The sequence below is a fragment of the Giraffa tippelskirchi genome, chromosome 10 (assembly GCF_054371585.1).
Source record: "Giraffa tippelskirchi isolate mGirTip1 chromosome 10, T2T-mGirTip1v1.2.pri, whole genome shotgun sequence".
NCBI classification, from domain to species: domain Eukaryota; kingdom Metazoa; phylum Chordata; class Mammalia; order Artiodactyla; family Giraffidae; genus Giraffa; species Giraffa tippelskirchi.
Window position 1 is genome coordinate 113,580,126 of NC_137284.1, and position 25,010 is coordinate 113,605,135.

The following is a 25,010-nucleotide window of genomic DNA, read 5'->3' on the forward strand; positions in this document are numbered from 1 at the left end:
TCAGCAATTTTCTTCCTAAGTATCTACTCAAAGAAAAATAAAAGCCATATCCACAGAAAAACTTGTAAGAGGATGTTCACAGCAGTCTTAATCATAACCAAAACATGAGAAATAATTTGAACGTCCATCAGCTAGTAAAAGGATTAATGTCCATAATCAACAAGTGAATAAGTTCTATATGATCATATTTTTATGAAATGCTAGAAAAAGTAAGACTATAGAGTAAAAGAAAGCAGATCAGTGGTTGTCTGGGACTGGGGTTAGTTGGAGGAACTGAGTACATATGAGAACAAGTATGTGCAGCAACAAAACATTCTATAGTTTGAATGTAATGATAGTTACAGAACTATATATTTGCCAAAATTCACTGCATTGCACTTAAAATGGGTGAATTTTATCATATGTAAACTGCACCTCAATAGAGCGGTTTAAAAAAATAAAATCAACCAAAAATATTAACAAAGGATGTAAGAATGAAAATTTTCATCTGTAAAGTAAAATTTAGCTGGTTTTGCTGTCATCCCTTGGGAGTACTCGAGATAAGACTCGATGTTAAATTTTTACCTATAAAGTGACCTTAAAATAGGGTAAGTGGCCTTAAAATGAAGTAAGTCATTATCATTGAGAGCATAACTAGTTTGTGTGTTAGTTGCTCAGTCATGTCCGACTCTTTGTGAGCCCCATGGACTATAGCCTGCCAAGTTCCTCCAAATTCTCCAGGCAAGAATACTGGAGTGGACTGCCATTTCCTTCTCCCGGAGATCTTCCTGGAGCAGGGATGGAACCCAGGTCTTCTGCACTGCAGGCAGATGCTTGACCATCTGAGCTACTAGGGAAGCCCTGAGAGCAAAACTGGCAAACATGAAAAATGCAAGTCAATTTAGGCCTGAGAAGAGAAATGGGAATTAAAAGTTCTTCCTAAGCACGTGAAAAGAGTAGAGAAGGCATAAGAAATATAATGCAAGACTGGTAAGTGAATGACTTACCTAGAACACAGGATTCATTTTAAGCTAGAAGAAATACACCTAAAAACACAGCTCAAGGGCGATATGCCTGATCTGTCATACAGTTTAAGACCTATACAGTTTACTACAATGAGCCTAACAGATCCTGAACAACACCACCACCATCGTGAAATAGTTCTTAGTAAGGTTAATCTAATAAACTATAGCAAGCGCACTTGAAAGTATAAACAGTTAGGGAGGCAGCATGACATGGTGGACTGGAGTCAGACCAGAATTTGCTTGTCAGCTCCAGCACAAATAACCCTGAGGAACTTACCTTCTGCAGGCCTCAGAGTACTACTGAGAAATGAGGGGATTGTTTAAAACATAGCAGGCCCTCAATGGATGTTCCCTCATCTCCTGCCAATCAAAAACCCCATTCACCCTGCTGTAGTGATTCAGGATGTGAAAGTGACAATGTGAACAGAGAAAAAGGGAGAGAGTAAATTTAAAAAATATTTCAAAGGTGATTCAAGAAAAGAGGGGGGAAAGGCATGAAAGCAACAAGAGTTAGACATGAGAAAATACTTCTATAAAAGTACAAATCAGTTTAAAGGAGTATTTTTCTATAAGCAAACAATAAACTACTTAAATAAAGTCAGGGTTGCATCAAAAGATTTATACATGCACTAATACAGTCAAGGAGCATCATAGAGAATTTCAACCTAATAAAGAGTTTACTCTAGGCTCATACTCCACTCCTTTATGATCAAAGATGCAATAAATCCTCTGCAAATAATATAAGGGTAAGAACAGGAGTAATAAGCAGCTTTGATTCCTCATGGGGGAAAATGGAGTCAGGCTAAACAAAATATAGGAACATGATGGACAAAACTGTTCTGATTGGGTTGTTTGGCAAATCAGAAGACTGAACTGTTAACTTAGAAAAGAGTCTTAAATTTTTGTTCACAATGCACCCACCCCCTCCAAAGGATCTGTGTTTAGAATTCAGGATATCCATGAATTTAATTGGAAAAAAAAAAACTGCATCTTTTCACTAACTTCTAACTTATCATTTTCTTCAATTATGGATGCAGGCAAAAAACACAACAGCAGTTTCACTGCCTTTGTCACCCACAAAAATCACAGATATACTCGAGACAACTTCCATTAATCATTTATAGCTACATACAAATATTACTTTTCTATTCTCAAAAAGGAAGCAGATCATCTGGAAATATGAAACGAAATTCAGAAAAATTGCTAGTCAGGTACCTGATGTTAAATAACATTTTGAAACAGTTTTACTTTAAAAATATTTTTAATTTTTTCTCTGGTAATAGTTAATAAAATACTTCCCACCATCATTTTTATCATTCTTTGCCACTGTGCTTTCTGCTTTGTTATTTTCTTTTCTCTTTCCTTTTCAAATTTCTAGTAAGGGGGTTATTCAGGATATCTAAAATAGTATGAAAATGGTAAATAATTCTAAGCAGTGGTTTTTGGAATGACATAAGATATTTTAAGATACATTAAATTGCTAAATAAATTTAAATTGGTAGAGTTTCTAACTAAGATATACTAAATTACTTCATACTATTAAAAGTTACTTTTAAAATATATATTTTTATGATATTAGAGAGCAAGTTACTCTAAAAAACAATAATGAATTTTTATTCACACATATGTTCAATAACTAAGAGAAAAAGGAACCAGAGAAAAAGGAACCAGACATCAAATCGCCAACATTCGCTGGATCCGAGAGAAAGCCATGGAATTCCAAAAAGACATCTACCTCTGTTTCATCAACTAGGCCAAAGCCCTTGACTGTGTAGATCATAATAAACCGTGGAAAGCTCTTAAAGAGATGGGAATACCAGAGCACCTTACCTGTCTCCTGAGAAACCTGTATGCAGGCCAAGAAGCAACAGTTAGAACCCCGTATGGAACAACTGATACATTCAAGGTTGAGAAAGGAGTACAACAGGGCTGTCTGTTGTTACCTTGTTTGTTTAATCCATACACTGAGAACATCATGAGAAATACCAGGCTGGATGAGTTACAAGCTGGAATCAAGATAGGCAGGAGAAACATGAACAACCTCAGATAACGCAGATACCACTCAAGTGGCAGAAAGTGAAGAGAAACTGAAGAGCTTCTTGATGCGGGTGAAGGAGGAGAGTGAAGGGTCAGCTAAAACCGAATATTAAAAAAACTAAGATCATGGCATCAGGCCCCATTACTTCATGGCAAATAAATGGGGAAAAGGGGGAAGCAGTGACAGATTTCCTCTTCTTGTGCTCTCAAATCACTGTGGATGGTGACTGCAGCCATGAAATCAGAAGACATTTGCTTCTTGGCAGGAAAGCTATGACAAACCTAGACAGTGTGCTGAAAACCAGAGACATTACTCTGCCAGCAAGGTCCACATAGTCAAGGCTATGGTCTTCCCAGTGGTAACATATGGGAGTGAGAGCTGGACCATAAAGAAGGCAGAACGCCAAAGAATTGATGCCTTCAAACCATGGTGCTAGAGAGTCCCCTGGACGGCAAGGAGATGAAACCAGTCAATCTTAAGGGAAATCAACTCTGAATACTCACTGGAAGGGCTGATGCTGAAGTTGAAGCCCTAGTATTTTGGTCATCTGATATGAACAGCTGACTCACTGGAAAAGTCCCTGATGCTGGGAAAGATCGAGGACAGGAGGAGAAGAGGGCATCAGAAGATAAGATGGCTGGATGGTATTGCCATTGCAATGGACATGAACTTGGGCAAACTTTGGGAGATGGTGAGGGAAAGAGAGGTCTGGTGTGCTGCAGTCCATGCGGTCACAAAGTCTGACACGACTGGGCGACTGAACAACAATGTTCAATAAATATTTATTGAGTATCTAATATGTGGCAGGCACTGCTCTCCAGGCACTAGAGATTCAGGTACAACCAAAACATACAAAAATTCCTGCTCATGTGAAGTCTGTATCTAGAGCAGGGAAGATGGACAGGAGACAAAATAAGTAAAATACACATTCTGTTACATGATGATTCATCTTTTTTTTTTTTCATTTACTCACTCAACGCTTAATGATCATTTGGTTTATCCCAGGCACTGTTTGGATCTAGGTTTCAGTGCTGAAGGAAAAGGATTTAATTCTAACCACTGAAGCGACTTAGCAAGCAATAGAGGAGTAAGGGTTCTAAAAAACATTGGGAAAAGACAAACATTAAGCAAGTTGCTGAAATAGCAAACAGAAATTCTTATAAATACACTCTTTAAAAGTAATATAAAACAACAGTGTCACTAGCAGGAAAATTAAGAGTAACTCAGGAAGACAGGAAGTAGAAAGCAAACTGGCCTACTTCTATTGCATTCCTGACACGGTAGGTTATTAACTGATAATAAAACTGCTGATGCCAGTACATTTCTTTTACCAAATGTTTTTATAAGCAAATGCTATAAATTATGTTTGACCCATTAACATTAATTTGTTTAGTCATTCAACAAATATTTAACTTCAAATATCAAACACTATGAGTGAAAGTCACTCAGTCATGTCCAACTCTTTGCAACCCCATGGACTATAGAGTCCATGGAATTCTCCAGGCCAGAATACTGGACTAGAGACTACAAATACAATGGTTAATAAAACAGACATGATTCCTGTCTTCATGGACCTTATAATTAACCGAAAGGAGTTTTACTTAAGAGAAATACGTACAGAAATAAGTATTAGTTACAAATCATGGTAAGTGCTATAAAAGAAAAGTACAGTTCCCAGGTGTAAGTTTAACAGAGGTACCTATTAGAATGAGGTCAAAGAAGGCCTCTCTGAAGAAGAGTCATTTAACCTGAGACTTAAAAGCATAAGTCAAGAGTAGTAGGAGTACTTAAACATTTATAAGAAAATATTTAAAAATTTGGGGATATACTTGAAAAAAATACCACTGGGTTAAGACAGAAGGGAAACAGTTGGACAGATAAGATGGCCATAAAGTAACATCTGTTGATTGCTGGGTGAAAAATACCACAGAGTTCATTACATTATTCTCTTCTTATGTATGTTTCAATTCTTCCGGGACTTCCCTAGTTTAAAGTTAACTACCAAAGAATTGTAGGCAAGAATATTCTTGGCAAAGTACATGAACAAGGGCCCTGAAACAAGAAAGCAATTCATGAGTTTTAAGGCCTGAGTGACTATGACAGTTCTCAAAGTGCAGTCCCCAGACCAGCACCATCAGCAGCAACTTGTCAGAAATGCAAATCTCAAGCCCCATCCCTGAACTACAAATCAGAAACTCTGGAATAGAACCCAGAAAGCTGTGCTTTAACAAATCATACAGATGATTCTAATGCAAGCTCAAGACTCAGAACTACTACTAAGAGAAATTCTACAGTAAAGGAGAATCAAACAAACTGTGGCTTAAAATGGGTCTAGAGAGAGAGGCTAGTCATATAAAAGATTATAATCTATAGTAAGAATTTTGGAGGGATTCTCTGTAGTCCAGTGGTTAGGACTGCATGGTTTCACTGCCAAGGGTGTAGGTTCAATCCCTGGTCAGGGAACTAAGATCCTGCAAGCCACACAGCACAAACAAAAAAGAACTTTGTCATTTATCTTAAATGCACAAGTACATGGGAGGCCCATAAGGAGCTTCAAGCAAGGAAAGTATCAACTTTACATTTTTAAAGGTTACCCGCCTGTGGTTTGAATAATCTTTTACTTCTATCAAACACAGAGCAGAGGGAAGAGGAATAAAAAAAAAAAGAGAGGAGAGGAGTGACCTCGTGGAAGATTAGAAGATGGCAGAGTATGAAGTATGGCCCTTATCGAACAACTCCCAAGGAACTGAATCCCAGCAACAAGTGAGCTCAGAAGTAGGTCTATACTGAGATGACTAAGCCTCATCTAACAGGCTAATTGCAGTCTTGCAAGATTATTTAAACTGCAGCATAATTAATAAGTCGCTATATATTATTTTCTGTGATTTGAGCCATCTGTAACTCAGCAAAATGTACAGATGGTTATAACCATTCAGCACTTTCACTGTCATATATGAAACTACAAAACTATAAAATATATTCTATATATATAGAATTTTGTTATATTTTTATATATAAAACATTTTATATATGCAAAATGTATAAAAATAAAGTATCTTGATTGCTTCTCTCCAACATTAGTTAATAACTCCAAGCACAAAATACACTTAGGAGTTGGGTTTCTTACCAAAAATTACTTAAGTAAATTCATATTTCACAAAGTGGTCTTCAGCATTTGAAATACATATTTTGTCAACTTCCTGTCAAATCTAATTAGGTCATCATCGCTTTAACTTTGAAATACACTTGACCAAAACTCATACCAGAAATAAAAAATTGTTTTATTACTCTTCATTTGTGCTCCTATTGTTTTAAATTAGCTTCAATCCACCGTTTAGGGCTTCCCAGATGGCACTAGTGGTAAAGAATCCACCTGCCGATGTAGGAGAAACAAAAGACATGGGTTCGCTCCCTGGGTAGGGAAGATCCCCTGGAGTAGGAAAACCAACTCCAGTATTCTTGCCTGGAAAACACAGACAGAGGAGCCTGGCAGGCTACAGTCCAAGGGACTGCAGAGTTGGACATGACTGAGCGACTAAGCACACACAGCGCAACCCATTGTTTATTTGCAGAAATCTCTTTAACCTGTCACTTTATGTTACCATATACTGAAGGTAGGGAGGAGGATGAGAGGGTGAGGGCGAGAGAACTAATGCAAGTTAACATTCAAACACAACATACTGACAACCCGGGGATGGGGTGAGGAGGGAAGAATTGCAAACAGTCTTGAATTGAATTCTACTCTTAACAGGTTTCCTTGTCTTAGTGAATATATAGTTCTAGCAGTTCTGAAACTGTTTTATGTAAGATACTGGAACTACCAAATAGATTAAATGTGCTGACACCGTTGGGCACAGGATTCACTAAGGAAAAGGTGTACAAATAGGAATTAAGAAGACAAGAAGGATTTCCCTGGCAATCTAGTGGTTAGGATTCTACCATTCCACTGCCAGGGCCTGGGTTTGATCCCTGATTGGGAAACTTAAGATCCTGCAAGCCAGATGGCATGGCAAAACAACAAGAACAACAACACAACCAACATCCTCATCCTGATAATCTCTCTGTAGCTAGATGAAATTACTGCAATAACTTCTATTAAAAACACCTTAAAAAAAAAAAAAGTCAAGGAAGAGCTAGTTGAGTTGGACTAGAATTCACAATATCTAAAATGCAAACCTTTCTCAGCTCTGGCACTGAAAGGATTCAGAAGCAATGTGCACTAGGAATAATGTAAAGATACACAGGGCCTGAATTCTGGGTTCTAAACAGCATTTCCCAATAATAAGCAACCAGAACTCCTTGGAGAAGTTAATTTCAGATTCTTTCTTATAAAAAATGGCCAACTCCAACGATGAGTGATGAAATAAACATATGAGAATATCTTGCAATGCTAGAAAAAAATTAAGTGCTCAAAAAACCACCACCATCCTTTTGATATTGGGGCATATCAGGGACCAGTTTGAAGGTGTTCCCACTGACCAAATCTGGGACTATGTGAACAGCAAAACATTCTTAACCCACTTCTAAAAAGAGCTCATATTGAAGAGTACCAAGTAGGAAAATGGTATCTATTAATCTCACATTAGATAAACACACAGATGAACATAGATACCCAAATATAAACTTAAAATACAGTTGGCCCTCCAAATCGGCCAATGCAGAATGCACGGATGCTCAGGGCCAATGGTACTACACCATTTCACACAAGGGACTTCAGCATCCTTGGATTCTGACATCCTTAGAGGGGGCTCCTGAAACCAACGCCAAAGACACAGAGGGAAGATTGTACACACATAGCTACATACATACATACATAAATGAATACTATAACATAAAAAATATTTTTGGTCTTGTCCTCAGTTCCTGGCACTGACCTCTTAAAACTTCTGGAATTTTCTCAGTGATAGGAGTGCCTTTTATCATTCATAACAAGACACTTTAGACCCTACTGGAAGAAATGTTGCATTACAGTACATTTTATATTATAAATGTATGCTCTGTCTGAAGGTCAGGTTATGCTAGAAATCATTAAACAGCTCCTAAAATATTTCCTATTACAAAAGAAAACCAAATAAATACATTAAGTATAATTTTTAATTTGTTTACTGTTATAAATTTGAACACTAAATCCAAACTATGTAACAAAAGTCAAACTAAGTTTTGACACTTAAGCATTTTTCTATCAAAATATTTTAAAAATATTATAAAACTAAAAAACGTTTTCTACCTGTTTGTCTTTTCTTCATTTAACTTAAAAAGAAAAAATTACCGTCAACTGTAAAATGTATTTCCCTTCAAAAAGCTGTATTATCATTCAGTGTCATATGAAATTGTTCAAGGATATTATTCAGTACCTTCTCCCTGGAGAGGTTTTCCCAATATGAAGTTAGACCACTTATCTCTTTTTCTTTCTCTGCCAACTGAAGCTGAAGAGAGAAAGAAATGATCATTAATTCTTTTTCATCATCTACCCTCTCTTTACCCCTTCAAGAGCTAGTTTATACCCTTCTATTAAAATAAACCCTATTACCATATCCATGTATTTTCCCTGGATCTTATTCTTTGATATCTCTGAACTTGTAACTATTGTTTTTCTGATGTGTTTCAAGATTATTATTCTTATTTTGCCACTCTGCAACATGCAGGAACCTGGATCCTTGATCAGGGACTGAACCTGCATGCCCTGCAATGGTAATGCAGAGTCCTAGCCACTGGACTGTCAGGGAAGTCCCTGAATTACTTGTCATTTTTTATGAACGCGCCTCACTCTTAAAAACTTCTCTCCTGGCTTTTATAAAATGGTACTAACACTGTCATCCTCTAATGCTCTTTTTTAAAGTACACTTCTTCACAATTAAAAGTATTCTCCAGTTTCTTCTTTGGCTTCTTTGCATTCTTGGAAAACTCACTTTCTTCTATGCCTTCAACTATCATGCTCATATGAATAAATCACAAATATTAACTTACGCGCCACACGCGTTCTTTCCCAAGATTCAAAGCTGTCCTTGATAAACTCAATGGATGATGATTGGGGAAGGTACCCAAAAAGAGGTGGTCCTTTGTCAACTCATTCTAAGCATATCTGTACCTAATTTTGTTACCTTCAAAAATCCTTCCCACCTGTAAATCCTCTCCATGCTACCAAATTATTTTCATTAAGACCCACTCTGGTTGGGTCTCTTTCTCTCCTAGAAAATATTTAACAGCAAATAGCACCCACATTCCAAACAGTTGCCCAAAATCTGGATTCAACCTATCTTTCACAATGATCTATTCCATCACAGATATTAAAGACCTATTACTCAAGACTGTTACAGCTCCCAGATTATGCTCTCTACTTCTGACCTCCAAACCTATATTAATTCTTTTCCATCTGTTAGAAAGATGCTTCTTTCTTTTGCCATCTCTGTTTATATCCTCCCATCTTGTATGGTCTTTGACAGGTCTTTGTTGTTGTTCAGTCAGTCATGTCCAACTCTTTGTGATCCCATGGACTGCAGCACGCCAAGCTTCCCTGTCCTTCACCATCTCCTGGAGTTTGCTCAAACTCATGTCCATTGAGTCGGTGATGTCATCCAACCATGATCCTCTGTCACCCCTTCTCCTCCTGCCTTCAATCCTTCCCAGCATCAGTGTCTTTTCAAATGAGTTGGCTCTTCGCATCAGGTGACCAAAGTATTGGAGCTTCAGCATCAATCCTTCCAATGAATATTCAGGGTTGATTTCCTTTAGGATTGATTTGTTTGATGTCCAAAGTACTCTCAAGAGTCTTCTCCAATACCACAGTTTGAAAGCATCAGTTCTTCAGCACTCAGCTTTCTTTATGGTCCAATTCTCATATCCTTACATGACTACTGGAAAAACCATAGCTTTGACTAGATGGACCTTTGTCAGCAAAATGATGTCTCTGCTTTTTAATACAGTCTGTCTTGGCTTTTCTTCCAAGGAGCAAGCATCTTTTATTTTCATAGCTTCAGTCACTGTCTGCAGTGATTTTGGAGCCCAAGAAAATAAAATCTGTCACTGTTTCCATTGTTTCCCCATCAGTTTGCCATGAAGTGATGGGATCGGATGCTATGATCCTATTTTTTTGAATGCTGGGTTTTAAGCCAGCTTTCACTCTCTTTTTTTAACCTTCATTAAGAGGCCTTTAGTTCCTCTTCACTTTCTGTCAATAGGGAGGTGTCATCTGCATATCTGAGGTTACTGATATTTCTCCTGGAAATCTTGATTTCAGCTTGGGCTTCATCCAGCCTGGCATTTCTCATGATGTACTCTGCACAGAAGTTAAATATGCAGGGTGGCAATGTACAGCCTTGAAGTACTTTTCCCAATTTTGAACCAATCTGTTGTTTCATGTCTGGTTCTGTTGCTTCTTGATCTGCATACAGGTTTCTCAGCAGTCAGATAAGATGGTATGGTATTCCTATCTCTTTAAGAATTTCCCACAGTTTGTTGTGATCCAAAAAGTCAAAGGCTTTAGCATAGTCAGTGAAGCAGATGTTTTTCTAGAACTTCTTTGTTTTCTCCATGATCCAACAAATTTTGGCAATTTGATCTCTGGTTCTTCTGTCTTTTCTAAATCCAGCCTGCACATCTGGAAGTTCTCCATTCACGTCCTGTTGAAGCCTAGCTTGAAGGATTTTGAGCATTACCTTGACAGCATGTGAAATGAGTGCATTTTCACAGTAGTTTGAACATTCTTTGGCATTGCCCTTCTTTGGGACTGGAATGAAAACCGACCTTTTCCAGTCCTGTGGCCATTGCTGAGTTTTCCAAATTTGCTGGCATATTGAGTGCAGCACTTTAACAGCATCATCTTTTAGGATTTGAAATAGCTCAACTGGAATTCCATCACCTCCACTAGCTTTGTTTATATTGATGCTTCCTACGGCCCACTTGACTTCACATTCCAGGATGTCTGGCTCTAGTCCAATGATCACACCATAGTGGTTATCTGGGTCATGAAGATATTTTTTGTACGTTCTTCTGTGTATTCTTGCCACCTCTTCTTAATATTTTCTGCTTCTACTAGATTCAAGGGATTAGATCTGAGAGAGTGTCTGAAGAACTATGGACGGAGGTTCGTGACATTGTACAGGAGGCAATGATAAAGACCATCCCCACTCTTTAAGAGTGCTGTATTTAAAAATTAGATTACAGTTACAATTAGCTATGACAGAGCAAATTGAAATCATTTAGAACTTCTAGGCCTACAAAATGCAAAGTATACACACATGCACAGGCCTTAAAATATATAAGATCATACTTTATTATTTAGAGGGAAAGTATTTTTTCTACTTATTAATTAATTAGACAGCCTACTGATTTTTTCCCCAACATTTTTACAAACATCATTTACCAAACAGTCTTGTTTGTTACCTAATGTTACCTCAGCAAAAATAGTCTTCTTAATTAAGACTGTATTTCTTGGGCTTCCCTGATGGCTCAGACAGTAAAGAACCTGCCTGCATAATCATTAATAATCAGAAGTAACACATTTTGGTTAAAAATTTTCAAATCTTTACAAAAATTTTTTAAATTACTGATCATATCTTATTATACTCCCAGAAAAACACCAAAGCTCTAGAATAATTTCACAAACCATTTTAAGTGAACAAGGATCATGAAATGATCACTTTTCATCTTAAAATCTAAGCATGATTTAGAGATATAATTTTAACAGCCATGTTGCTAGTATTAAATTGCTTCAGTCATGCCCATATGAATACACAAAATGAAAGCCACAAGCGCAATGCATATGGGTAACCACTTTCTCAGTTCACAGTTAATGAACTATATTCAACATAACTACATAGTACATATTTATCTATATTATGAAAATGCTATCTCAGTTACCCATGTTAAAACTTTAGACTGACAAAATTACAGACAGCACTTTTCAAAAGTATCAGGTATTATGCCTGAAGCTTTATAAATATTAAACTTACTTTGTAATTGTCCACTACTTCAGCTAGTTCTAGTTTTATATTTTCAGCAATTTTCACTTGTTCTTTCCATTTCAGCTCCATTTTTGCAAGTTCATCAGCATATTTATTGCATTTTGTTTTCTCATCCTAAACGAAATTAGTATAATTACCAAAAGATTTTAAATCCATATACAGCCAATATCTATACAAACATACTTGTGCTGAATGTTTACTGTAACACTATTGTAAAGTTATAATAATTGAAATAACCAAAATGTCTGTCAGTGGAAGACTGGATAAATCATTTTATATTCATACAATGGAACAGAATGTATTTACTGAAAAACAACAAACGGATCTACAAATTAACAACGAAAAATGTCAAGATACGTTAATTGAAAAGATCAAGTTCCAAAACAGAATATACAGTATAATTCCATTTTTGCTTCAAAAGTTGTTTAACACAGTTTTATATGATATCTACGTAGAAAAAGATAAACAAAAAAATAATTTTTTTGGTTGCATCGCACAGCTTGTGGGAATGATCTTAGTTCCCCGACCAGGGATTGAAACCTGTCCCTCAGTAGTGAAAGGTCAGAGTCCTATGGACTGCCAGGGAATTCAATAAACCAAACAATTAATAGCTCTTATTTCTGGGGATCAGGATCATAATGGTATTTTTTCACCATCATTATTCTTTATTTCCATAATGTCTAAGATTTCACAATAAACATAGATTACTTTTGGAAAGGAGGTAAAGCAAGCATGTATGCATGCTAAGTTGCTTCAGTTGTGTCCGACTCTTTGTGACCCTTTGGACTGTAGCCCTCCAGGCTCCTCTGTCCATGGGATTCCCTAGGCAAGAATATTGGAGTGGGTTACCATGCCCTCCTCCAGGGGATCTTGCCAACCCAGGGATTGAACCTGCATTTATGTCTCCTGCACTGGTAGGTGGGCTCTTTACCACTAGTGCAACCTGGGAAGCCCAGGAGGTAATAAAAATCACATATTTATAATGCCATTGTTTCCAGATATTAATTGGGGTTTCCTGACCGAGACAATCTCTAGGTATATTTCTTCAACACTGCTCTTCTCTACAACTTAGAATGTTAAAGGAAAGGAGTTTTAAAACATGATGAAAATGTAACTTGGCCAATTTCATTTTGAGTGTTTTCTGTAAGGAAAAAAAAGGTTTAAATATGCTTTATGCTAGAAATTCCCTAGTGGTCCAGTGGTTAGGGCTCCGTGCTTCCACTGCAAGGGGCATGGTTCGATCCCCGGTAAGGGAACTAAGATCCCACAAGCCTCACAGCACAGTCAATTAAAAAAATTTTTTTAATTAAAAAAGAAGGAAAGAAATACACTTTATGCTTTGAGCAATTCAATAGAGAAACAAGTCTTTTCAACAAATAATGTTGGATCAACTGAATATCCTTACTATATATACCACAACTCACCATTCACAAAAATAAAATGGTTAACAGGCTTAAAAGACTCTAAGACTACAAAACTTAACAGAAGACAAGAAAAAAATCATTACAAGTTTAGTTAGTAAATTTTTTCTTAGAAAGTAAGAATACATAAAGAATAAATTAAGAATCTATACTTGAGCAAAACTAAAACTTTTTCTAAAAACACCATTGTGTGTGTGTGTGTTAGTTGCTCAGTTGTGTCCGACTCTTTGCACCCCCTTAGACTGTAGCCCACCAGGCCCCTCTGTCCATGGGATTCTCCAGGCAAGAACACTGGAGTGGGTTGCCATTTCCTTCTCCAAAAGGAACTATAGAAAGAAAAGTGAAGTCACTCAGTCGTGTCTGACTCTTTGCAAGCCCATGGACTGTAGCCTACCAGGCTCCTCCATCCATGGAATTTTCCAGGCAAGAGTACTGGAGTGGGTTGCCATTTCTTTCTCCAAAAACACCATTAAGGAAATAAAAAGGCAAGCCACAGACTGGGATAAAAATCACACATATCAGACAAAGGATTTGTATCTGGAAAAAAGAACACAACTCAGTAATAAGACGAAAACAATTTTTTAAACGGCAAAAAAATGAACTCTCATAATAAAAAGGAATGAACTACCAATAATAGGCAAATATATAAATAAATCTCAAAATAACTGTGCTGAAAGGGGGCAGGAAAAGAAGAGCGTACATTTGATTCCATTTATAGAAACTGTACAAAAGGTAGGCTAATCTACAGTGGCAGAAAGCAAGCCAATGGTTTCCCAGGAAAGGGGAGAGAAGGAGGGATGAGTTGCAAAAGGGTACAAAAAAGATTTGAAGGTAGTGGAAATGTTCATTTGCATGACATTGTGACAGCTCCACAACTGTAAATACAGCAAAACTAAACAAAATGCAGACCTTAAATATGTGCAGTTTACTCAATTTCAATTGTACTACAACACAGTTTTTAAAAAAACACCTTGAGGAAGTTTTTAGCTGGAAAAAAACATTCTATCTTCCTTCTGATAATACAATGAGGTTTTTAAAAATATTCATTCAACATTGTCTCACTTACTGAAAAATAGTTTAGTCCCTTATAAACAACTATTGTGACCTCAAGGGTAATCAATCCTCTAAAAAGGATCTTCTGAAGCAACAAAAATGCTCAGCTTAAAGTCTTATTAAAAGATTACATTAAACTATTATTAAGACTGTAACATAAAATTTTACATTAATTACTATAGTGTGTTAAGTCATTTCAGTCCTGTCTGACTCTTTGTGACCCTATGGATTGTAGCCCACCAGGCTCCTCTGTCCATGGGATTCTCCAGGCAAGAATACTGGAGTTGGTTGCCAAGTCCTCCCCTTCAGGAGATTTTCCTGACCCATGGACTGAGCTGTGTCTCTTGTATCTCCTGCATTGGCAGGTGGATTCTTTACTACTACTACCTGGGAAGCCCAATTACTGTAGTTACGTTGGGCTAATATATGAACTTCATTCCATGGCTCTAAAAATTACCCCTCGCCTCTCCACATGTACAGAGAAACAAACACAGAAAAAAATATTTAACTGAACAAACGAAAACCACATACTACACAAAACACCTTTTCCTCCCTTCCCCAAATCAGATACAAATGAGAAGCATTTTCCCTTTGTCCTTTAAATATTCCAGAGTGAATGCTACTAGGACAATTGCAAAGTTTAAACGTTTTACTATTACAGTTTAATAGAATCAAAATAAATAATAGTAAAGACAACCATTCACTTGGTTAACATTCCCTTTTTCCACTTTACAAATCTACTCACTTTAGGATGTGGTGCAAGTCTTTGCTATTATTATAGTATATGTAGAAAAAAGAGTACTTTCCTTTTATGCAGTTCAGAGATTTTTCATGTATCCTTAGAAGACAGACAACATCCAACTTCAATTAATCCCTTGCCCATTATCAAAAGAAGGACATGAGGGGAACAGAAAACAATCACAATTTTTTTCCCCCACAATGTCATGTTTGCATGATCTTAGTTCCTCAACCACAGATCGAACCCATGCCCACAGCAGTGAAAGCACCAAGACCTAACCCACTGAACCACCATGGAATTCCCTAGATCATGATTTTACACACATGCCTACATGAATAGGTACATAGAACACCCCCCACTTCAAAAGTGAAACTAAACATCAGGATACAAGTGTAAAGAAACTCTGGGGGCTTCCCTGGTGGCTCAGTGGTAAAGAATCCACCTGCAAATGCAGGAGACACCAGTTTGATCCCTGGTGCAGAAAGATCTCAGAGCAACTAAGCCCATGCGCTGTAACCACAGAGCTTATGTGCTACAACTACTGAAGCCCGTGTGTCCTAGAGCCACCCCCCACAATCCCCCCAAAAAAACAAGAGAAAGAAACAAACTCTGGGATACCCAATCAAAACAATAAAGATAAGCTAAGCCATTACATTTGATAAATCTCTTCCTTACAAGGGAATTAGGTTACCTGCAAGAGTTGTTTACATTTATTATATTTTTCTGTTTTGTCAGCAATTTCTTTGGTCATTTCAGAGACTTGTCCCTTAGTTAGACTGTCAAAATCTGTCTCAGCTGTAACAAGGCAGAAAATATGATTACTAAAAATTAACTTTGCTCTGTATGTTAGCTTCCTGACTTGAGGGTCAATATGCTGTGAAATAAATGGAATCCTAAAGGAGAAAAACACCTATTTTAAAACATTTCTTCAAAAACATCTATTCACACACTTAAGTAAACAAAGAAGGAACAATATAAACATTAGATGAGAATTTCACTGTAGTTTGGCTAGAAGCAAGTTCACATTCAATAAAGAAAAAAAATAATTTTTAACTAGCTAAAAATAGTTCTAAAATGCCACAAAAATTGTTCTTTATATATTTATTACATAAGATATATAGGAAAGCCACACTCTTTGAGAAAAGATTTTAAGCCATTTTTCTAATCCTTCATACTATTCAGTAAGTCTTAAGTCAATATAACACCTTTCTCGGTACTTCTATTAATACCATATAGAAATGAAAGGCAGGATCCTATTTCCACAGCAGTTGAATCTAAACATTTAATAGTATACAAAACTTACATTTATTAAGTCTAAAACATCACCTGCCCCAAACATTACACAATTAAATATACTTTTATATACTCTAGTTTTATTTTTGTTATTGTGTCATCTTTAACATAAGGTGAAAAAAAGACACTAGGACAAGTGAAAACCTAGAGTTAATTTAAATTTTCATATTGTTCATGTACTATGTCTCTCTAATTCATTCTAAAAGTTAGTAAGCTAATAAAAATTTTAACTTATCCACCAACAGGTGTACTAACAAGAAAAGTACTCTAATGACCCAAAGGAGCCAAAACAAAACAAAAACAAGGCAAGAAAGAAATGTGAATAGAACTAAAGGGATTTTTAAGTTTTCCCCCACAGAAGTGTACAATTAAAGTGCCATAAATGGTTCAAAATTCCACAGATTTAGGGAAATATTAACTAAAAATTATTTTAAAAATTTGCTATTTTAGCTAGCTAAAATTAAAATTTCAATTCTTAGCTCTTTTCCTACAGACCAAATACTATAAGCATTTGCACTTTAAAACACCAGCTCATTTAATTAACACTTGAGAACACATTCATAAAGATAAACATGAGTTTACACTCATATTTTGTATATTCACCACATGGATGACTTTTAGACCTTTACTTTCCCTTTGCCTCAATCCCTGACTTACAAGAATTTTTTACAAGCTCCCTGAAATTCTTACACATGAAACAGGCAGTATAAACACGCATAAGTATTTTTCAAGGCAAAACACTTTATACAAAAAGTCTAAAAGATTTCTACCTGTAGAAGGCGGTGGCTTTACATCTAGAGTAGAGGCAGTCGTAGCTGGGTCTGTGTTTATTGAGGCATCATTCACTTTCTGCTGACTCCCAATTTTCTTTGTGAAGACACTATTGCTATTAGCCTATTCAAAATTGTTAACAATCAACTGTTAAATGAGTTGCACATCTACCCTTCCTTCAGTAACTATGTATCTTATAAATAAATCCTGGAAGTCCACAAAGCTATGGCTGTCTTAAAGGTCAAAGACTAAAACTTACACACATCCCTTTACTGACTAAATGTTACAAGAGAACATTTTATTTCTCCAACAAAGAAAAATTACAAATTTTTTAAAAAATGAATCACAACAATACTGGGCCAATAATGTGACATCAAGCAGAGAGAAATTATACACAATGGAATATTACTCAGCCATTAAAAAGAATGCATTTGAATCGGTTCTATTGAGATGGATGAAACTGGAGCCCATTATACAGAGTGAAGTAAGCCAGAAAGAAAAACACCAATACAGTATACTAATGCATATATATGGAATTTGAAAGATGGTAACGATAACCCTATATGCGAGACAGAATAAGAGACACAGATGCATAGAACAGTCTTATGGACTCTGAGGGAGAAGGTGAGGATGGGACATTCTGAGAGAATAGCATTGAAACATGTATATTACCATATGTGAAACAGAACACCATTCCAGGTTCGATGCATGAGACAAATGCTCAGGGCTGGGGCGGTGGGATGACCCAGAGGGATGGGATGGGGAGGGAGGTGGGTGGGGGGTTCAGGATGGGGAACACATGTAGACCCATGGCTGATTCATGTCAATGTATGGCAAAAACCACTACAATATTGTAAAGTAATTAGCCCCCAACTAAAATAAATAAATTTATTTAAAAAGAAAAAAGGTATAATAAGTCTGATTTTCAAACAAAAATATTGATGAAGGAATTATTTTACTATGATGAATTATACTTACTGATTGGTCTGAAAGTTTATTTATTTGTTTTTGGAGCCTTTGGCATTCCTTGAATTTTTCTTTATAATGATCTGCTGCCATCTGAAGACGAAGTTTCAGATCCTCAACTTCTCTTCTCAGTTCATGTTCCAGTGTATCAGTCTTTTCCTAAGAAACAAATAAACTTTTTCTCTAAGAGAAACATAAAAATCTCATATCTCATAATGTGGTAGTAAATCCAACTTCATTTCCACTTTTTTCTCTCTTGACAATTAATGTTATTTGTTTTGCAGTTTTAGCTAGAGTCACATTAGCTCTCCTAATAATTTCAGCTTTATATTCCAAGGACTAAGGTTCATTAAAGAAAAAAACTAGAAAAGAATCATCTACCTCCTAAGAAGTAAGCATTACTCTGTTAAATAATCATAGTACCATTTTATGCTGCAAGTAAATAAGAAATTCTAAACAAAGCAATATATATCTGTTATCAGAGCAGTTTTTATTAACCACTAGGAATATGCTTACAGAAAATTTTCTAAAAACTGGTATTAATTTCAACCAAAGAAGTTACAATGACTAAACAAAATGAATGGAAATTTAAAATTCTGTGACCAGGAATCTGACCTCAATTACTTTAGCATAACTCACTCTCTTTCATAAGCTTATAATGAGTTTTTGACCAAAATGGAAATTCAAAATTAACTGGCTTTACCTGATCTTTATTCACAGCACTTAGTTTAAGCTCTGCCAGTGCATCAGTTAACTGCTTTTTTACTTTCTCATTTTCCAAGCGTGCAGTATGCAGATCTGCCATTGTTTTATCCCGCACATTTACAGCATCACTAAGTTCTTTAGCCAGCAAGACAGCTTCTTGCCGAGTTGCCTGAATCTGTTCTTCGGCTTTACGAAGTTGTTCCTTTAAAATAAATATATCTTCCTGAAGAAAGGCAGATAAATGTATTTGTAATTAAACCATTTAAGTAAAAAACAGAAGCAGAAACAATGTTTATTTCTATTTCACAGATCTAAAATTTTAAATTAAATATTGTTTTTCTATTCATGACTGAGATGAAGTATTGTTGTTCGTTCAGTTGCTATAAGTAGGGTCCAACTCTTTGCAGCCTATGGGCTGTAGCATACCAGACTTCCCTGTCGTTCACTATCTCCCAGAGTTTGCTCACATTTATGTGCATTGAGTCACTGATGCTATCTAACCATCTTATCCTCTGCCTCCCTTTTCTCCATATATAAGTCTATAAAAAATCTGAGATGTGACTTTGTTTTAGAGACCCTCACATAGCAACCCTATATTGGGTATCAGTACTACCACTATATGTGTAATCCAGGACACTGAAGTACAGGAAGTCAAGCAACATAACCAATTCTTACAGTCTTGGCTAAACAGAGACTCAAACGGAGGCTTCTGTCTCTCAGAATCTCCAGCTAGAACTACTAACCCTTGTTTTCTATAATAACTAATAACAATAATCATAAAAACTTCATTGTAACTCCAAAAATTTTGGTTAAAAAAATGTTTCCTATGATCTAACCTGTAATAAGCACCTTTCACCAAACCTAAAAGTATCTTTGAAAAGTTAAATTTGCCACTTTCTGTAATATAAACCGGACAATATGAGCTCAATAAATCTAGCTTATTTCAACATTCCTCTTTATTCTAGAAATAAACTCAGAAAAAGTGCAACTATTCTGTTTTTAAATTGTTAGCTCCTTAGAAGGAAATGTGTATGATTATTTATGTAATCTTTCTAGTATAACTTTAATAAAGCTAATATATAAATGTTATCAGTTTCTATATGCCAGAAAGGGGAAAAAGCATTGAAAATATTTTCTAATCAATAAAAAATGAAAATATTTTAAACAAAAGAAAAAAGAAATCTGGAGAAAGGTATGAATTTCTTTAAATAGCTATTATGCATAGAAAAAAATGTTCACTCATCAACAGTCCAAGAAGGTAAAACAAACACCATTCCTCCTCTTTCAAACTAAGACTGAAAACCAATTAATACTCTAATATTTGGACGGTTTAGGAAAATTAGCACATCTGCAAATATGTGGGCTCATTATTATCTGCAAGTGATATAGCCTTTATCAGATTTTTGAAACATTCATCAACACCTTTGAAAAACACATGGCTTTTGATCAATTTTATTTTCATGAGTTCCTAAATACAGCTTTAGTTTGGCAGGGTTAGTTTTGCAGGGATCAAGTAAAGTATTAAGATTATGAAAACTTATTAAAAATAAAAAATCTCTAACAACATGAGAATTTTGTTATAAACTATGATATACCTTCCATAAAATGAAAACCTTTGCAGCCATTACTAGCAGCAGTATATGTCATACACTGTTGATATATTAATTTTTTGGAAAGGCATTTGAATTAATTATGAAAATTTAAAAACTCAAACTGGCAACTGTACTTTGAGGAATTTATTCCACAGATTTATACATGTGCCTAGATATCTGTACAAGAATGTTTACTGCATCATGCTTTTATAATACCTAAGGACTGTACACAACTAAAAAACATTACTATACAGCTATTTAATAAAAAGATTACAAAGCTGTTGTACTTTTTTTTTTGTCTGTGAAGCTTGGAGGATCTCAGTTCCAGGGATTAAACCTGGGCTCCCGCCAGTGGAGAAGCATAGAGTCCTAACCACTAGACCACTAGGGAACTCCCTACTAAGCTGTTCTAATGAATGAGGAAGATCTGCATGTGTACTCATATTGCAAGATGTCCAGACAGTCTATCAATTTTTAAAGTTTTTGTAACACTATATATAGTCACATTTTTGTTAAAGTATAAATATACAAACATTCAGATTTCTAGGAAAATTAGAAATTCTATAATGATATATCTGGAAAATAAGAGTTACTTTTATCTTGTACTCTCACATACTACTTGAATTTCTTTTATAACCACGATTTTGTATTGCTTTTATACTTTTTAAAAAAGTTTTAACAATCAGGAGTCACTTTCTACTCTTGTTTTCCCTCACAGAAGTCTTGCTTAAGCGGCATCTTAGCAAATATTAAATAAAAACTAACCATCAAACATACTTCTCACATTTCCATTTGCAACCTGCTACATTCAATACCCTGAAAAGTAACTAGGGTCTTAACCATTAATCCTAAATGTCATGCATATCTGATGTTTTAGGTATTACATTAACTATATCTGAGTGTCTTCAATAGCAAACTACTGAAAACCACATGAAACTATTCCAATTACAATGAATAAACCAAATTAAATTTATACAACATAGTACTATATACCCATTTTTTGAAAAATGGGAAGATCTCTATGAACTGATAGGGAATGATTTCCCATCTATATATAGTTCAATGAAGAAAAGCAAAGTGAAAAAGAGTATAAAACAGCTTCCCCTTTAAAGAAAGGGGGCCTCCCTTGTGGCTCAAATGGTAAAGAATCCACCTGTAATGTGCAAGACCTGGGTTTGATCCCTGGGTTGAGAATATGCCCTGGAGAAGGGAAAGGCTACCCACTCCAGTATTCTGGCCTGCAGAATCCCATGGACTGTATAGTCTACCAGGTCGCAAAGAGTCGGACACAACTGAGCGACTTTCACTTAAAGAAAGGACACAGAGAAGGATATATGCGTACGCACACATGCACCAAGTTTTTGTAAAAACAAACATGAAGAATATACTGGAAACTAATGAAAATGTTTTACCTATGGAAACAAGAAAGGGTTTTTATAATTTATTTTTAACTGGAGGATAATTACAATATCATGTTGGTTTCTGCCATACATCAACAGGAATCAGTCACAGGTATACATACGTTCCCTCCCTCTTGAACCTTCCTCCCACTCCAAGAAAGGGTTTTTAAGGAAAAGTAAATTTTTAATTTCATTTTGACTTCTGAATGATACAACTATTTTACATATTCAAGAAATAAAGTTAAACAAAAGATTACGAGAATAAAGAAAACTGAACTGTATTACAAATGCATAACATAAATGTTTAAAAAGATTAATTCAAGTAACTTTTGAACCTGGTACTCTGTACATACTTATGCCACACGCTGTGTGACCAAAGTCTGCTACACCCAGAGCCCCTACCAATATAGAGTTGGACTATAAAGAAAGCTGAGCACCGAAGAATTGAGGCTTTTGAACTGTGGTGTTGGTGAAGACTCTTGGGAGCCCCTTGGACTAAAGGAACATCAAACCAGTCAATCCTAAAGGAAATCAGCCCTGAATTCATTGGAAGGACCAATGCTGAAGCTGAAACTCCAATCCTTTAGCCACCTGATGCGAAGAACTGACTCACTGGAAAAGACCCTGATGCTGGGCAGGATTGAAAGCAGGAGGAGAAGGGGACAACAGAGGATGAGATGGTTGGATGGCATCACCGGCTCGATAAGACATGAGTCTGAGCAAGCTCCGGGAGTTGGTGATGGACAGGGAAGCCTGGTGTGCTGCTGTCCATGGGGTGGCAGAGAGTCAAACTTGACTGAGCGACTGAACTCTCTACATCCTTAGTGAAATATATTTTAAGATAAAATCTGGAAAGATCTTAATTTTTATTTAGCAGAGATACTGATGGAAATGACGTTGAGATAATAATTCTGAAACTAATGGTGTGTGCAGCTAGTTGAAAAAGTTAAAGTGTTAGTCACTCAATTGTGTCCGACTCTTTGCAGGTCCATGGACTGTATAGCCCTCCAGGCTCCTCTGTCCATGGGATCCTCCAGGCAAGAATACTGGAGTGAGTAGCCATTTCTTTCTTCAGGGGATTTTCCTAACCCAGAGATCAAAACCCGGGTCTCCTGCATTGCAGGAAGATTATTATCCAAGTCACCAGGGAAGCTGGTTAGACAACATGAATAAATATAACATTTGAAAGCTGTAGGGGCTTCCCTGATAGCTCAGCTGGTAAAGAATCCACCTGCAATGCAGGAGATACTGGTTCGAGATTCCTGGGTCAGGAAGATCCACTGGAGAAGGGATAGGCTACCCACTCCAGTATTCTTGGGCTTCCCTTGTGCCCAGCTGGTAAAGAATCTGCCTGGAAAGCGAGAGACCTGGATTCCATCCCTGGGTTGGAAAGATCCCCTGGAGAAGGGAAAGGGTACCCACTCCAGTATTCTGGCCTGGAAAATTCCATGGAATGTATAGTCCATAGGGTCGCAAAGAGTCGGACAAAACTGAGCAACTTTCACATTCACTTTTGGAAGCTGGGAGAAGGTATACGTAAGTATGGAAAGGAGGAAGATAAAGAAGACCCCTAGGAAGTACTGGATTTGAATTGGAGATACCAATATAAATTTAAGACTTAAAATATCTAATTAAAGTACAAAGTAGCTCAAGGATTCAGTTCTTGGTTTCAAAATACCTTTCTCGAATGTAAAAAAAAAAAAATCAGGCTCTTTGGAGAAATTGGTAATATAAGATTTAGGTCTGAACCTAAAACTAAAACCTAACACAAACTTCTAACCACAAAACAAGGAAGTATTCAAAGCATTAAGGGGAATATATCAGAAAGATACAAATGTAGGTCTGAAAAGGCTCCCCCACCCCAGCTATAGGACAACCTGAGTATAAAAAAGAATGATGATGTATAATATACTGAACAAAAAATAGTCAAGGAGTCTATAGTGATTAAAAAAAAAAAAGGGAATAGGACAAAAGGGAACCACCTCATTATAAAAGAATACCTACTAATAAATATAGAGGGAATGACAATTTTTTAAATCACCACTTTGCAATCATTAATGTAATAACTGATCCAGGTAAGGGATCATCGAAGTATAAAAAACACTGGTCAAAGAGTATTATGGACTAGGATGTTCACATGATCTCGAAGTATTATCCCACAGATTATTCAATAAATCACAAAGAAGGAAAGACACCAACGTAATGGAGAGATAAGCAGATGTAACTTTAAACAACAGATTAAACTTAACATCAGAAAGAAAGGAATTGGTATTATATGACTTCTGATGTAACTGCAACAGAATGTACAAAACATCTTTTTCTTGCCAAAAATATTGAACTGGAATCTACTCATGAGGAAACAATAGACAAAACTAGAATATAGAACACTCTCTCAGACAAGTCTGAATTCTTCAAAACTATCAATGTCATCACAGACAAAAGGTATAAGGACACTGTTCTGTATTAAAGCAGACTAAGAACATAACAATAGTCATTAATGTATGATCTCTGACTACCCAGGATCAAGAAATTTTAAAGGCTATACAAAAATATAAGTGGACTAGTTTCAATGTGGACTAAAACTACATATGTATGTGTGTGCCTGCGTGTACACACGTGTGCTCAGTCATGTCCAACTCTTTTGTGACCCCATGGACTCTTCTGCGACCCCATGGACCACCAAGATCCTCTGGACCTGGAATTTTTCCAGGCAAGAATACTGGAGTGGGTTGCCATTTCCTATACTCTAGGGGATCTTCCCAACCCAGGAATCAAACCCACGTCTTGCATCTCCTGCACTGGTAGATGGATTCTTTACCACTAGCACCACCTGGGAAGCCCCCTATACAAGTATGACTATTATCATATCAATATAAAATTTCTTAGGTAGTACTCTTGCCTGGAAAATCCCATGGACAGACGAGCCTGGTGGGCTGCAGTCCATGGGGTCGCTGAGAGTAGGACACGACTGAGTGACTTCACTTTCACTTTTCACTTTCATGCATTGGAGAAGGCAATGGCAACCCACTCCAGTGTTCTTGCCTGGAGAATCCCAGAGACGGCGG

General features: G+C 36.4%; 1 protein-coding gene across 18 annotated transcripts in view; it reads right to left on the reverse strand.

The window, feature by feature from the left end:
- Nucleotides 1–25,010, reverse strand: part of TAX1BP1 (Tax1 binding protein 1) — an 85,100-nt gene that overhangs the window by 22,348 nt on the left and 37,742 nt on the right. For 9 of the 18 annotated variants that reach the window (XM_081534941.1, XM_081534947.1, XM_081534942.1 and 6 more), the window contains exons 9-14: nt 18,952–19,176; nt 18,261–18,407; nt 17,282–17,405; nt 15,910–16,013; nt 11,994–12,119; nt 8,397–8,468 (exon numbers count right to left, since the gene is read on the reverse strand). In XM_081534941.1, coding sequence (XP_081391067.1) covers nt 8,397–8,468; nt 11,994–12,119; nt 15,910–16,013; nt 17,282–17,405; nt 18,261–18,407; nt 18,952–19,176 — 798 coding nt within the window. Of the gene's footprint in view, nt 1–8,396; nt 8,469–11,993; nt 12,120–15,909; nt 16,040–17,259; nt 17,406–18,260; nt 18,408–18,951; nt 19,177–25,010 lie in introns of all 18 variants that reach the window. The other 9 variants (XM_081534944.1, XM_081534945.1, XM_081534936.1 and 6 more) reach the window with 3 other exon arrangements.